This window comes from Ascaphus truei, unplaced genomic scaffold (genome assembly GCF_040206685.1).
Source record: "Ascaphus truei isolate aAscTru1 unplaced genomic scaffold, aAscTru1.hap1 HAP1_SCAFFOLD_683, whole genome shotgun sequence".
Lineage (NCBI taxonomy): Eukaryota > Metazoa > Chordata > Amphibia > Anura > Ascaphidae > Ascaphus > Ascaphus truei.
Window position 1 is genome coordinate 180,606 of NW_027457016.1, and position 12,953 is coordinate 193,558.

At 41.9% G+C, this 12,953-nt stretch overlaps 1 protein-coding gene across 1 annotated transcript; it reads right to left on the reverse strand.

The window, feature by feature from the left end:
• Positions 1–9,814: 9,814 nt before the first annotated feature.
• On the reverse strand, positions 9,815–12,524 carry LOC142485960 (uncharacterized). Its single transcript, XM_075584615.1, has one exon. The coding sequence runs from the start codon at positions 12,276–12,278 to the stop codon at positions 10,884–10,886; it is 1,395 nt and encodes a 464-aa protein (XP_075440730.1). The 5' UTR covers positions 12,279–12,524; the 3' UTR covers positions 9,815–10,883.
• Between the last annotated feature and the right edge of the window lie 429 nt (positions 12,525–12,953).

The following is a 12,953-nucleotide window of genomic DNA, read 5'->3' on the forward strand; positions in this document are numbered from 1 at the left end:
CTCCTCTGGTGAAGCCATGCAGGCTTCGTGAGCTTCCAAGTCCTCCCCCAGTAAAGTCTTTGACCGACCGTCTGTCGGTAGCCCATAGTTTTCACACCAGGCAACAATCTTGGTTCGGTCCTGTGACCGGTACTGACCCGATCGATTTTCTATCTTTGCCTGGGGGCGTTAACAAAGGGGTAAAGAGAACCTGTGTTTTCCGTGAAACGTGTAAGTTATAGCTTGTTTTGGGAGCTCGCAATCTTCGAGTTTCCCGCTATGTTATAAGACCCTGAAAGGTTTTATAAAATAGGCTCAATTGATCCCTCCGCTAACACCAGTTAATCTAAAGCTTGTCACGGGAGACCAGGTTTATCAACACATTTTTATACCAGGATCATTGATTGAGCAAAGCGGTAAAATAAATTGTAATTTATTTCAGGAAATACATACACACAATTTGCACCGTTAACAGACTTTCTGGGGACGGGGCTAACGAATAAACTTGTCCTTTAAACGAAATTCACAAAAATTACATCTGTAGGAGCCCTTTCCAATCACCGTGAGGTACTCACGAAAGTCCTGGAACTGATTTCGGCGTGCAATGCCAGCCGCGACCGCTATGTTCTCAAAAGCAAGAATTTTCTGAGTTGAAAATCCTTGAAACCGGCTTGCGTCTATTCAGCACAGAGCATCTTTGAATTTGCCGCTGTTGGTTTGGTGCTTGGAATTTTCGCTCCTGATTGGCTGCAAGCTTTCTTATGGGGCTCAGTGTCTCAATCAAACCTCTACAGCCTATCTGAGCGTGGGAATTCTCCTGCCAGCCAATCACCGATTTGTGTAGGCACCTTTTTTCATTCTGCAACGGGGCATATGCTAATCTGACACCTCTCCCTCTTTGCATACTGAAATCACCCGCTGTCCAGACTCGAGTTTGGGATCTGGCAAATGGTGGCCGGATAGCCCTATTAGCCCAGGATGCGGGTACTCAAGCAGAACTGCAGTAGCCCTCCTGTTCTAACACCTTGGCATCCCTGAGGCTTTCAAGTCCAGACTCCGCACAGACCCATAGGAACCAAGCTTGGTAGCCATCTGGTCCCTTGGAAACCATGATTTGGAAATCCCAGTTCATTCACAGGTTATCAGCATATATACCTAATAAACATAACTCTTTAATAAAATAGTCCTGCATCTTGTGTGATATAAATGTGCGAGTCCCTATTCTGGTTATTTTGTGAAGGTAATAAAGTATTATAAGAAACTATTCCTCCATTTTGTATGCATTCCGCCATATTGAATCTGCTTTAACTGCAAGGCTTGGAAATAACGCAGTATGTTTTTATATAAGCTAATAAGTCTCTCTCTCTCTCTGAGGTGAATCGAAACTCAACCAGGAGCCTTTTTCTACTGACTCTCGGTTTCCTGTGAATTCAGCTGGTACAGAGAAACGAAACTGAAGTTTATGGTTTACAGAGAAACGAAACTGAAACTTATTGTCTGCCTATATATATTGTGTAATACATATACTCGGCACGTCAGTCTGAGCTGCGGAGCCTGAGGGAACTGATATATGACTCTGTGTGTCATTTATTGGGATCCGGGGTGCACCCAGGCTTGTGTTATACTAATTTGGCAATCCACATCTGAGCAGAGACCCTGACTTAAAAGGGAACCTCAACAGTTGGCGTAGTCGGCAGGATCCTTGTGAAGGGACACCGGAGCAATCCTGGACCCGTCTCTATCCACGGACGACCGTCCCCTGACCGGACTGATTGAGGCCTGATCAACCTCTAAGGACAAGGTAAGATATATTCAGAATATATTTTTACCGAACTCCTGTCAGTCTGTTCAGGTTGGCGATCTCTTGGTTGACGGTAACAGTATTGTTAATCTATACAAGACCATAGAGTCCGGTGGTTCCCGCCAAGGATTTATATAGTTTGTAAGGTCTTGTGACTGCCAGATGTGTGGTTTATGTTCATATGTCATAAGGGTTACGGAATAACTATAAAATAAGGGGAAGAGTCTAGGATATATATTGATAGATAATAGGAGGATCGTCCATACAGGTGACGGTCCGGGGACTGCCTGCGCGCCTCCCCGTCTAGGTCGATTTATCACTAAGACTCAAGAATCCCGAGTGTGTAAGGATATAAATTGATAGATAATAGGAGGATCGTCCATACAGGTGACGGTCCGGGGACTGCCTGCGCGCCTCCCCGTCTAGGTCGATTTATCGCTGAAGCTCAATAGTCCAGGTACCGCCGGTAATTGGCGCACGTGTCCGAGGTTGTTTTTAAAATAGACAATGTTCTCGCAGTTTTTAAAGAAGGATTTGCCTTCTGGTGCCCGGGATTCCGTAACTCTTGTGACAGAGCGGTAGGGAAAGAAGTATACCAAGAAATGTAAATTGTTGTTCAAACTGTTAGATTTACCCCCTATGGGAAGATTGCAACCGAAGTTGTTAAGAACGAATATGCAAAAGTTAAAAAAAAAAAAAAAAAAGGTGCAGTTTTAACATTTAAGCACAGGCAAGTAAGACAGGGAAAGGAGTCTTAGCCTGCCACCGAGAGAGAGAACAGAACGGAAAGGAATGCCAGCCCTGGTAATATTTCTTTGAAAACTTTATTCGTGCTGGCCACACGAATGGGTCTTTTAAAACCAGAAAATATTCTTTTTCCTTCTGTTCTAATAGCAACTAGAAAGAGGAGTCTTTTTCTATGGGAGGGAGAAGTTCAGGGAGCGCAGTCTTATGTGTTTTTTTGAATCCCACATGGAAATGTACCTTACGTTAGTATGAGTCAAAATAATTCTGTTAAGGGACAGAAGGGTACCGCTGCAGTTATTTTATCATTGCCAGGACAGAAGTTAATATAAGAACAAGAGAAATATAAAGCAAGTACGCTGTTTAAAGTATGTAGTATTACTGCAGCAGAAGGCAGGTTACAGCCAGAAGAGTGGCGAAAGATATTGAAAGAAAAGAGAGGAATTTTGAATGATAACAACCTGCTGAAGATAGCAGAAGCCTGGTTTAATGTTACCAAGGCTGTCCAGAGAAAAATAGACCGAGCAGGAGATAGAAAAGGGAGGCTAAGATTGTTTTAATTGTGGTGTGACTGATTTATCTATGTGTGGCTATTGAGCTTCAAAAGGAAGGTTTCACTGAAATAGAATGTGGAGGGAAAGATAAGAAAAGTTACTGTTATATGAAAGTACCCAAAAGTGACAAAACTACACCTTCTACCCCTAAAGTTGACTCTCCCCCTCCATATCCTCAAATTAGTCCATGTCCCGTGGAATCACCATATTGGGTATGTCCCATATGCAAATCACAGAACCCAGTATGCAGGGATAATTGTTACTCCTGTGGAGCTCACCGCCCCCGTGAGCCTGCTAGTCAGGAGAAAGACGAGAAAATAAAATTATGCCCCCTTGTCACAAGATAGCATAAATTTGTAGTGAATGAAGTCAGTGAAACTATGAAAGTTAAAACAGAAGGCATTAAAAAGAACTGAGTGTAGGGAAATAGCATGAGCGTGTGGCGTTATTTGTGTGTTAAGATGTTATATGAACCTCAGCTATATAAAAGCCTGTTGGTTAATTTTTGAAAGGTCATAAAAAATGTAGTTCTAAGGGCTCTGGATAAAGCTCCATGTATTTAAACTTTAAGCAAAAGTTCCAAGCTAATAATTATTATTTTTCAGGAAGAAGCTGTGGTGTACCTTTATTTTATCTTTTCAGGGTCAATTGGCGAAATGCCCAGAAACAAGATGGCTCTTTGCCCGGAAACAAGTCTTATAGAATTATTTTTTCTTTAGTCAGATGAATATGCAGTGTCTTTAAAATGATAAAGCTGACCGTGTGCTCAGCACTGTGCAAAGAGATTATATAAAGCAAGACATTAGTGTGAAGTCTTATACAAAATCATTTGTCTATTAACTGAATATGTGATGTATGTTATAACGAATTAACCATTTATTTTTCCCAAAGGTATCCGTAAGCAGTGGTTATTGTAAAAATTGCTGTGTAATCTAGAATGGGTTTGCCAGAAAGGGGTGAATTTGGGAGTCACCTCTCATTTGTGGGTGTGTCTTGTGTATAGGGTTAAATACAGGGGATACATAGTTGCAAAAGCAGTTACATAAGTGAATAAGGTATGCATTATATACAAGGCATTTCAATTTTTTAACAGAATCGTTACAGTGGAGTGTTCGGGGTAAAAGCCAAATAGGGATTGGCTAGGGAAATTTGTAGGGGTAAAATAATTGCTTAAATTGGGAGGGAATATTTTTCCATAACAGTAGATAGTATTGGGAAAAGGGATATTGGCCTGTAGTTTGAGACAGTGTTTTTTGTCCCCACTTTTGAAGATTGGGACAAACTCTGGTAGTTTCCCAGGTCTTAGGGATATGGCCTGCAGACAGGATAGAATTAATTATGGAAACAAGTGGGTTAGCAAGGGATGAGGCCCTAAAGTTTCAGGAACTTAGATGGTATCAAAGTCAGGTTCACATTGGCTACTTAGTTTTAATTTGAGGAACATTAATAGGGAATACCTCTGTCTATATGTGGATGCTAAGACAGGAGTAAACACATTGATACAAGAATTGATTCCTAGGTATAAATTATCTCCCTATGAGACACATATGGGATGACTTATGACTATCAGCAGTCCAAAGGAACGAATTAAGGACCATATTATTGATAATAAAACAATAAGTTGTATGCAACTAATATATATATATTTTTGAGTCTCTAGGCAACGTTGAAAGTGCACCTACTCGAGATGGGGTTAATAGTCACATATTTCCTGCGCAAGCATGCTTTTCATCTCAGGTGAAAAGGCCTAAAGTAACCACCAATACAGCAAAGTCAAAGCGGCAGAGTCATTTTCCTGGACCCAAAGTACAGTAAAGCTCGTTCCAGCTCCACCAAAGACCAGAGTCACCTGAAGCACAGCCGCATCAAGTTAACGTCTTGCCGAGTCAAAACTCTAACCGTTAACCAACGAGGAAAATAAGACACCAGGCTAAGGCCAGGTTTTATCAGAACTTCTCATTTTTGCAGAGACTCAATATTTTTATTCTTTAGAGTGTGTTAAGTTAGAAATTTAAGGTGTATGTACAATTGAGCCTTGATGGGAGGATTGGTTTCCTGGAAGCGTGGCTTGTGAAAGCTCTTGTATGTGTTTTGGCAGTACTCATCACTCTCTATGTATGTGTCATGTGCAGCAAAACTTTGATCCAGAAGTGTGTTGCACCTCCACCGAAAGGCGTGTGTCAGCCACAAGGAAAGGATCATAAGTCAGCCATGTTGACCCATCGCAGACATCGTCTGTTCTGATATTCTGAGTGAATGATGTATACAATGCGTGCAGGGTGAGGATCATGCATTAGCTTCCACAGATACCAAAACCCCTCAATTCTCAGTAATAGAATGTTGTGATGATTATGAAAATCCAAGAACAGGTTCAGATTAGGCTTATGGCCTTACAAAACAGAATTGCTTTAGACTATGTTTTAGCTTCAAAAGGAGGGTTATGTGTTTGATTAAAGACAATGTTGTGTTTTTATTTCAGATCAGTGTAGCAATGTGCAGCATGAACTAGATTAAATACAAGAGATTCAAAAGAGGTTTACAAAGGGAAATGACAGATTATCACCCTTGGGGTTAGCTGAATGGCTTAGATCACTTGGAGCAAATTTTTTTTTTTTTTGAATGTTTTGATGTGTTTGGGAGTGTTACTTGTTGTCATATATGTGGGTGTCCCGTGTTGCAAAGGTATGATCCACAGGTGTGCGACCCCCTCCCCCAATCGGATGCCACTCTTTACAGATGCCAGAAAACAGCAGTACCATGAAGAAAGAAGATGCCGACCACAGTTATTCAATTCATCAAAAGACATATTGGCCGCAGCGCCTTACGAGACTATGACAGTGAAGGGCACGCACCCTTGTCCTCTGAGTTATCCCTGGACTATCATTATGAACTTTATTCTCAAAAGCTATGTTTTAAGAATAAAAAGGAGGGAGTGACAAAGTGAGAATATGACGTAAAGGAGGCGGGTCTGACATAACAGCACTGGGATCTAAGCAACCATTTTGAGTCAGCATCCATCTTAGGTGCCTGATATTGTCTATTGTCTGTATGAAAGTTGGAATGAATGTTAGTTTAAAATACATTTTTTCTTCTGAAGTTCCAATTGATATTGAGCGGTTCAGCTAAGCCAAAAAACCTTGAGAACAAGAGCAATGTGCCAATGTTATGAAAATATGCCATTACAAAAACGAGAGAACATAAGACCAGTCCACTATAGTACTCTGGAGTGACAGGGGTGACCAATCAAGTTCCCAGACCCTAGTTTGTTTGTCGGTAGGGAAGGGACTCCTTGTGTATACTGTAGGTCTTCGAGTTTAGCGAGCCAGAAATTGTCGGGGATGGGACAAGCCCATGAACAGCCGACCAACACCCTCAGGTAGGGACTCTAGCACAAGAAATAGAAATTAGGGACAGACCCCTTCCTACAAAATGTCCTTTTAGTGTCTAGGGGGGAATGTGAAGGTAATAAAGTATTATAAGAAACTATTCGTCCATTTTGTATGCATTCCGCCATATTGAATCTGCTTTAACTGCAAGGCTTGGAAATAACGCAGTATGTTTTTATATAAGCTAATAAGTCTCTCTCTCTCTCTGAGGTGAATCGAAACTCAACCAGGAGCCTTTTTCTACTGACTCTCGGTTTCCTGTGAATTCAGCTGGTACAGAGAAACGAAACTGAAGTTTATGGTTTACAGAGAAACGAAACTGAAACTTATTGTCTGCCTATATATATTGTGTAATACATATACTCGGCACGTCAGTCTGAGCTGCGGAGCCTGAGGGAACTGATATATGACTCTGTGTGTCATTTATTGGGATCCGGGGTGCACCCAGGCTTGTGTTATACTAATTTGGCAATCCACATCTGAGCAGAGACCCTGACTTAAAAGGGAACCTCAACAATTTCACATAGTCCAGGGGAAGCATATTCTGGTGCCAGGGATGGAGTGAAGGGATATACTGCCTACATTCACTAGCCTCATTCTTGGCACACTCTAAATATAACATTTAACACACAAACAATCACTCTCAGCTTTATCATATAGCTGGAGCACCCATTGAACCCCTATACTAGGTTCAGGGTATCTGGGCACGGACCTGGGCACCCCTCCTTGTACTATGAATCCCCTGTATGGTTGCAGATATACATTAACCCCTTCATGCCCGTTTACCTTGTCTGGATGATGCTGCAGCAGGGATCCCGGCGGTGAGTCGCAAGAACGTTTTCATGGCCAAAGTCTTCCCGGAGTAATGAGCTTGGGCTGCATCCGAGAATCTCACTCGATTCCTGGATCCAACTTTTGGGGTATCCCATAACTCCGCAACCCTGATACAGACACATTCTGTGAAGACTTTCTCTGGCAAACCTACCCTGAAACGTACAGCCTAGAAATCTCCTGGTCCCAGCACCCCAAGAAAGGCAAATCACAGAAAAATCTTTAATGGCGCATTGTCATGGGAGACCAATGCTTTTAGCACCAAAATACCCAGATCCTTTGATTTAGCAAAGCAAGAGATAAAATAAATTGTAATTTATTTACACAATGAACATACACAGCTTGATTTACACAATACTACGAAAATACACTTACTAGTTCCGATGTTAAATCTGGTTACAGGGAAGACCTCAGATGGAACTCTTTACTGCATGCTGAATCTTAGATGAATCTCTTTACATAATGGAACTGTTACCTGAGGGGCTGCACAGATTTTTAAACACTCCAAATCCCTATCTGTACAGTCTGCAGCCAACCGCTGCGTGGGAACTAAATAACCCACCTATCGTCAGGTTTTGCCAGTCTCTTACAGAACCTGGCAGAGCTTCAGTATAGCAACTGAGCATGTGCAAACCGCCATCTTCCCCCACTTATCATGCTAGACCCCCTGCTGGCTTAGCGCCGGAGAGTCTGGACCGTGTAGCCATTTGCCAGGATGGCTTATTGAAGTTCTCTTCCTTCACCCCCCTTTGCTAACAAAAGGTTCAATACCTCTGTCCTGGATGGCCTTTGAAGCGCGAGTCTAAATTATGCATTGCTTACTCACTGGGATTTCCTGCCCTGCATTTTAAAGCATAGTACTTACACCTTAAATGTACCTCCTGTTCTGGATGCCTGAAGGAAAATCCCCATATGTCTATAATGTTAAACTCGGGGAACTTTAATTCATCAAATTTTATAAGGCTTTATAAAATTACGCGATAACCTTTTTAATGGTTTTACCTGACCAGGACTCACAGCAAAATTCAGCTTGCTAGGACCTTCCTAGCAGAAGTTAGCCAAAAGGCTATTTGCTTTGCTGTGAGCTGCTACTTTATTAAAACCTTTTTTCTTTGCGCGGTTTAAAGGGACACGTGGACACAATAACCCATACATTTAATTCATTAAATTATTGCCATCACCTTATACCTGGTGGGACACACAGTCATTTTTAATACCTCTACAGCACCGCAGCCATTACTGGGCTGTAGAGATGACACTCTACATGTTAACTTAAAACCCCTATAACTCTCTCCACCTTATACCTGGTGAGAGGTACGGAACTCCTCACTGGGTTCTGGGATTTGGGCACATCCCAGGATCTGTAATGTAATTCAGTTCCCTGCCTGGTCTTACTGTCCGGGTCTGTGCTGAAGCAGGGAGATTTGGCAGTGAGCTGCAAACTGCTTTCTAGGGAGGATTTTATCCGGTGGTCTGTGTTCCTCAGGAATCTGGGGGGTGGGGGGGATTCCTGAGTACAAGTCTCTGGGTAACCTGCAACACTGGCCCATTCTACCCAAACACACCCTGACAACATTTTAGCGTAAAATCACCCATGAAACTCACGCCCTGCACATCTCCGCTGGCTGGCACTTCTGGAACAGTAAAACCACACACATCTTTATTACACATGCAGTTACATGCCATGATTGTGTTGAAGAGCTGTCACTCACAATTCCCCAATATGGTTCAGGGGCACCCAGCCAAGCCAAATACCTTTATTAATGGCCTGAGTACCCCTTCACCGTCACACCGTTCCAATATACCACCGCCACGAACAGCACACGTGAGCACGTGACTTAGATAAGCATCCAGGGTTATACCTACGTGCTACTCTAGCCAGCTCCGTTCTCCTCTGCAAAGAACCAGCAAGTTAATAGTAACCCCTACTCAATTGCAAATCATAACTATCCACTGCCACCACCTGAGGGTATGCCACTATGATGAGACTAAAATATTTTCCAGGGCCTCAGGTCCCTGTTTATTATAGAGCAACTATGCACTTTAACACACCAAAATCAGTTGTAGCTAAATGTGTCCAAATCATAATTTCTCTCCCCAGAACGTGCAATCAGTTCATTCAGAGCCCAAAGCATCGCGCACGCACGCACATATATATTAAAACATTTAATAACAATACAGTGCTTAGATTACAGAAAAGGTATTGCAAAAAACATACAGTTACAAAATAAGGCAGAACAGCTTCTTAAAATAAAAGTAGAAAACATAAAAAAGGAACCTATACTTTACCAAATGGCATACACTGGCGACACACTTTATTCGAGCTTGGCTAGTGCCACGAATTCGGGTATACCCGGGTGTATTGAGGTTTGTGACTGTTTTCTGCCCGAGTACATTGAGTTATTTTCCAAGCAGGGATTGAAGCATTTTATTCCCGCTGGCTGCAATACTGCACAGTATATATATATAAACTGCATTACAATTCATGAATTTATGCCATCTGGTAGACACGCGAAGCATTGCAGCCTATTAAATCCTAATCATTATCATTTAACAGATCAGCCGCCCATCAGCCAGGCATGAACCCAGGCTGGGAAGGCAAATGCAACGGGGCTTGTCAGAGGTTAGGAGTGGCGCATTCCAGGTATCTGCCAGGTACATACCGGGTATTTGCTCGAATAAAGTGTGTCGGTGCAGTAGATTCTCTCTCTCTTCTCTCCTCCTTCTCATCCCCCCCCCCCCCCCAGAGAGGTCACTGGTAAGAAATGATGAAATATCCTGCATCTGGTCTCAAATACTCCTCTGTGGACATCTCGTTTTCATAATACTTGTCCAGAGTTAAAAACATTCTTTTCCATTGAACACAACCTAAACCCAGCCCCTATCATAAATCTGTGGCGAGATTGACAGTCTTACAACATAGTAAAACACCTCCCAGCAAAGGGACGTTTAAAACTCCTTTTCCATATCTAAATGTACTCATAACGTCACTTATGTCATACTTACTCACACGTGAGACACATTAATGCATTCAAGCCCTCATGACGGACGGACACAATATAACAGTGTAATCCTAAAATTAAGAGAAATATTAATATCTGTTCCTTAGTACCTCCTAGACATCACGTGTCTGTAATCATTATGTGCGACTCGGTTTCACAGATCCACACATGTAATTTTTAGCATGTTCAGCAGAGGCGTCTCATGATATTCTCATATTTAATAAGGTCACCCTTGGTTTGATACCTTCTGTAGCCACGCCCCTGGTCATCCATATAACCCGTTAAGAAATGCTTTGACTCTCGGTCTCCTGTGTATAGACAGTTTTCACAGGGGCTATATTTTACACCCAAGTCTCCAGACTTTGCCCTTGTCTCCAGCCATATGGACTAGGCCAGCAGAAAGGTGTTAACATACAATAAACCCTCTCTGTACTTTTCACACCCAACTTCAAATTAAGTCCTCTTGAATCTAAGCACAAAGCTGGAAAAAGTCCTGACATTACTACTCCAACAGATGTTATTTTAAAATAAAACTTAAATCCCATTAACCCTTTAAGCACCAGAGGGATTAAAAATACCTAATATTTCACGACAAACAGTTAGAGGGAGACTTCCCCAAGTGAAATATTTTGTGTTTGAAAAGATTTGATTTCTTACAGAAGCTTTTCTCACATTCAGAGCAGTTATAAGGCTTCACCCCTCTGTGGATTCTTTGGTGTCCAACAAGATGTGATTTCTGACGGAAGCTTTTCCCACATTCAGAGCAGTTATACGGTCTCACTCCTGTGTGGACTCTTTGATGTGTAACAAAGTGTGATTTCCGATTGAAGCTTTTCCCGCATTCAGAGCAGTTATAGGGTCCCGCCCCCGTGTGGATTATTTGGTGTGTTACAAGACTAGATTTCTGATTGAAGCTTTTCCCACATTCAGAGCAGTTATATGGTCTCACCCCTGTGTGGATTTGTTGGTGTGTAACAAGACTTGATTTATGATTGAAGCTTTTCCCACATTCAGAGCAGTTATAGGGTCTCACCCCTGTGTGGATTTGTTGGTGTGTAACAAGATTTGATTTCTGAAGGAAGCTTTTCCCACATTCAGAGCAGTTATAGGGTCTCTCACCTGTGTGAATTCTTTGGTGTGTAACAAGATTTGATTTCTGACGGAAGCTTTTATCACATTCAGAGCAGTTAAAAGCCTGCACCCCTGTGTGAATTGTTTGATGGTTAATAAGATATGATTTCCGACTGAAACTTTTCTCACAATTAGAGCACTTATAGGGCTTTACCCCTGTGTGGATTCTTTGGTGTACAACAAGATTTGATTTATCACTGAAGCTTTCCCAACATTCAGAGCAATTGTAGGGTCTCACCCCTGTGTGGACTCTTTGATGTGTAACAAAGTGTGATTTCCGATTGAAGCTTTTCCCGCATTCAGAGCAGTTATAGGGTCCCTCCCCCGTGTGGATTATTTGGTGTGTAACAAGACTCGATTTGTGATTGAAGCTTTTCCCACATTCGGAGCAGTTATAGGGTCTCACCCCTGTGTGAATTTGTTGGTGTGTAACAAGATGTGATTTCCGATTGAAGCTTTTCCCACAATCAGAGCAGTTATAGGGTCTCACCCCTGTGTGGATTTGTTGGTGTGCAACATGACTTGATTTCTGATTGAAGCTTTTCCCACATTCAGAGCAATTATAGGGTCTCGCCCCTGTGTGGATTTGTTGGTGTGTAACAAGATGTGATTTCCGATTGAAGCATTTCCCACAATCAGAGCAGTTATAGGGTCTCACCCCTGTGTGGATTATTTGGTGTCTAACAAGATGTGATTTCTGACGGAAGTTTTTCCCACATTCAGAGCAGTTATAGGGACTCACCCCTGTGTGGATTTGTTGGTGTGTAACAAGATGTGATTTCCAATTGAAGCTTTTCCCACAGTCATAGCAGTTATATGATTTCATGTCTCTGCTCCTAAAACCCTTCATTTGTCTTGTCTGTTATTATGGTGTCTGCAAATTTACTAAAATGCTGTTGATGTATAGGAATGCTCTGCTGAGTTTCTTGTAATCTTGCCCCAATTCTCATACAGGCTTATGCAATGTTGAAGTACTTAGAACATATTTCCATTATCACCTCGTGTAATATATTGTGTTTGGGACATTTCTTACATTGCTTCTTGTTCACAGATCAGTTGTATCTTCAGCATACATCTATGGTGAGAAAATGTATTAATGTAACATTGCAATGACAATGTAGATTTGGATGAGAAAGACATGTTCATTGAGTTCAACCTGTAACCAAAATTCTACTTGTTCAAGAAATTGAATACAGCTCAACCCCGTTATTACATGATTCGTTACAACGCAGGCTCTCCATTTCCACAGGCTCAGTACCACAAGATTGGCGTAAAGCAGACGTGGTGCCTATATTTAAAAAGGTCGCTAGATCACAACCGGAAAATTACAGACCTGTACCGTGTATGAGTTTCACTGGATGTGCTAAAACTGAGCTTTGTCTGTGTTTTATGTTCTGTCTCTGGTTTTAAATATATATTGCCATGCTCAGTAGCACTCCTCTGTGACACTCATATGCTTATATATATGTTGTGGTTATTTTGGGGGTTCAATAGGAGCTTGTTAGGTGTCCAGTATATTTTACAA

Excerpts from the sequence above, each read along its gene's own strand:
- LOC142485960 (XM_075584615.1), bottom strand. The coding sequence starts at position 12,278 with ATGAAGGGTTTTAGGAGCAGAGACATGAAATCATATAACTGCTATGAC.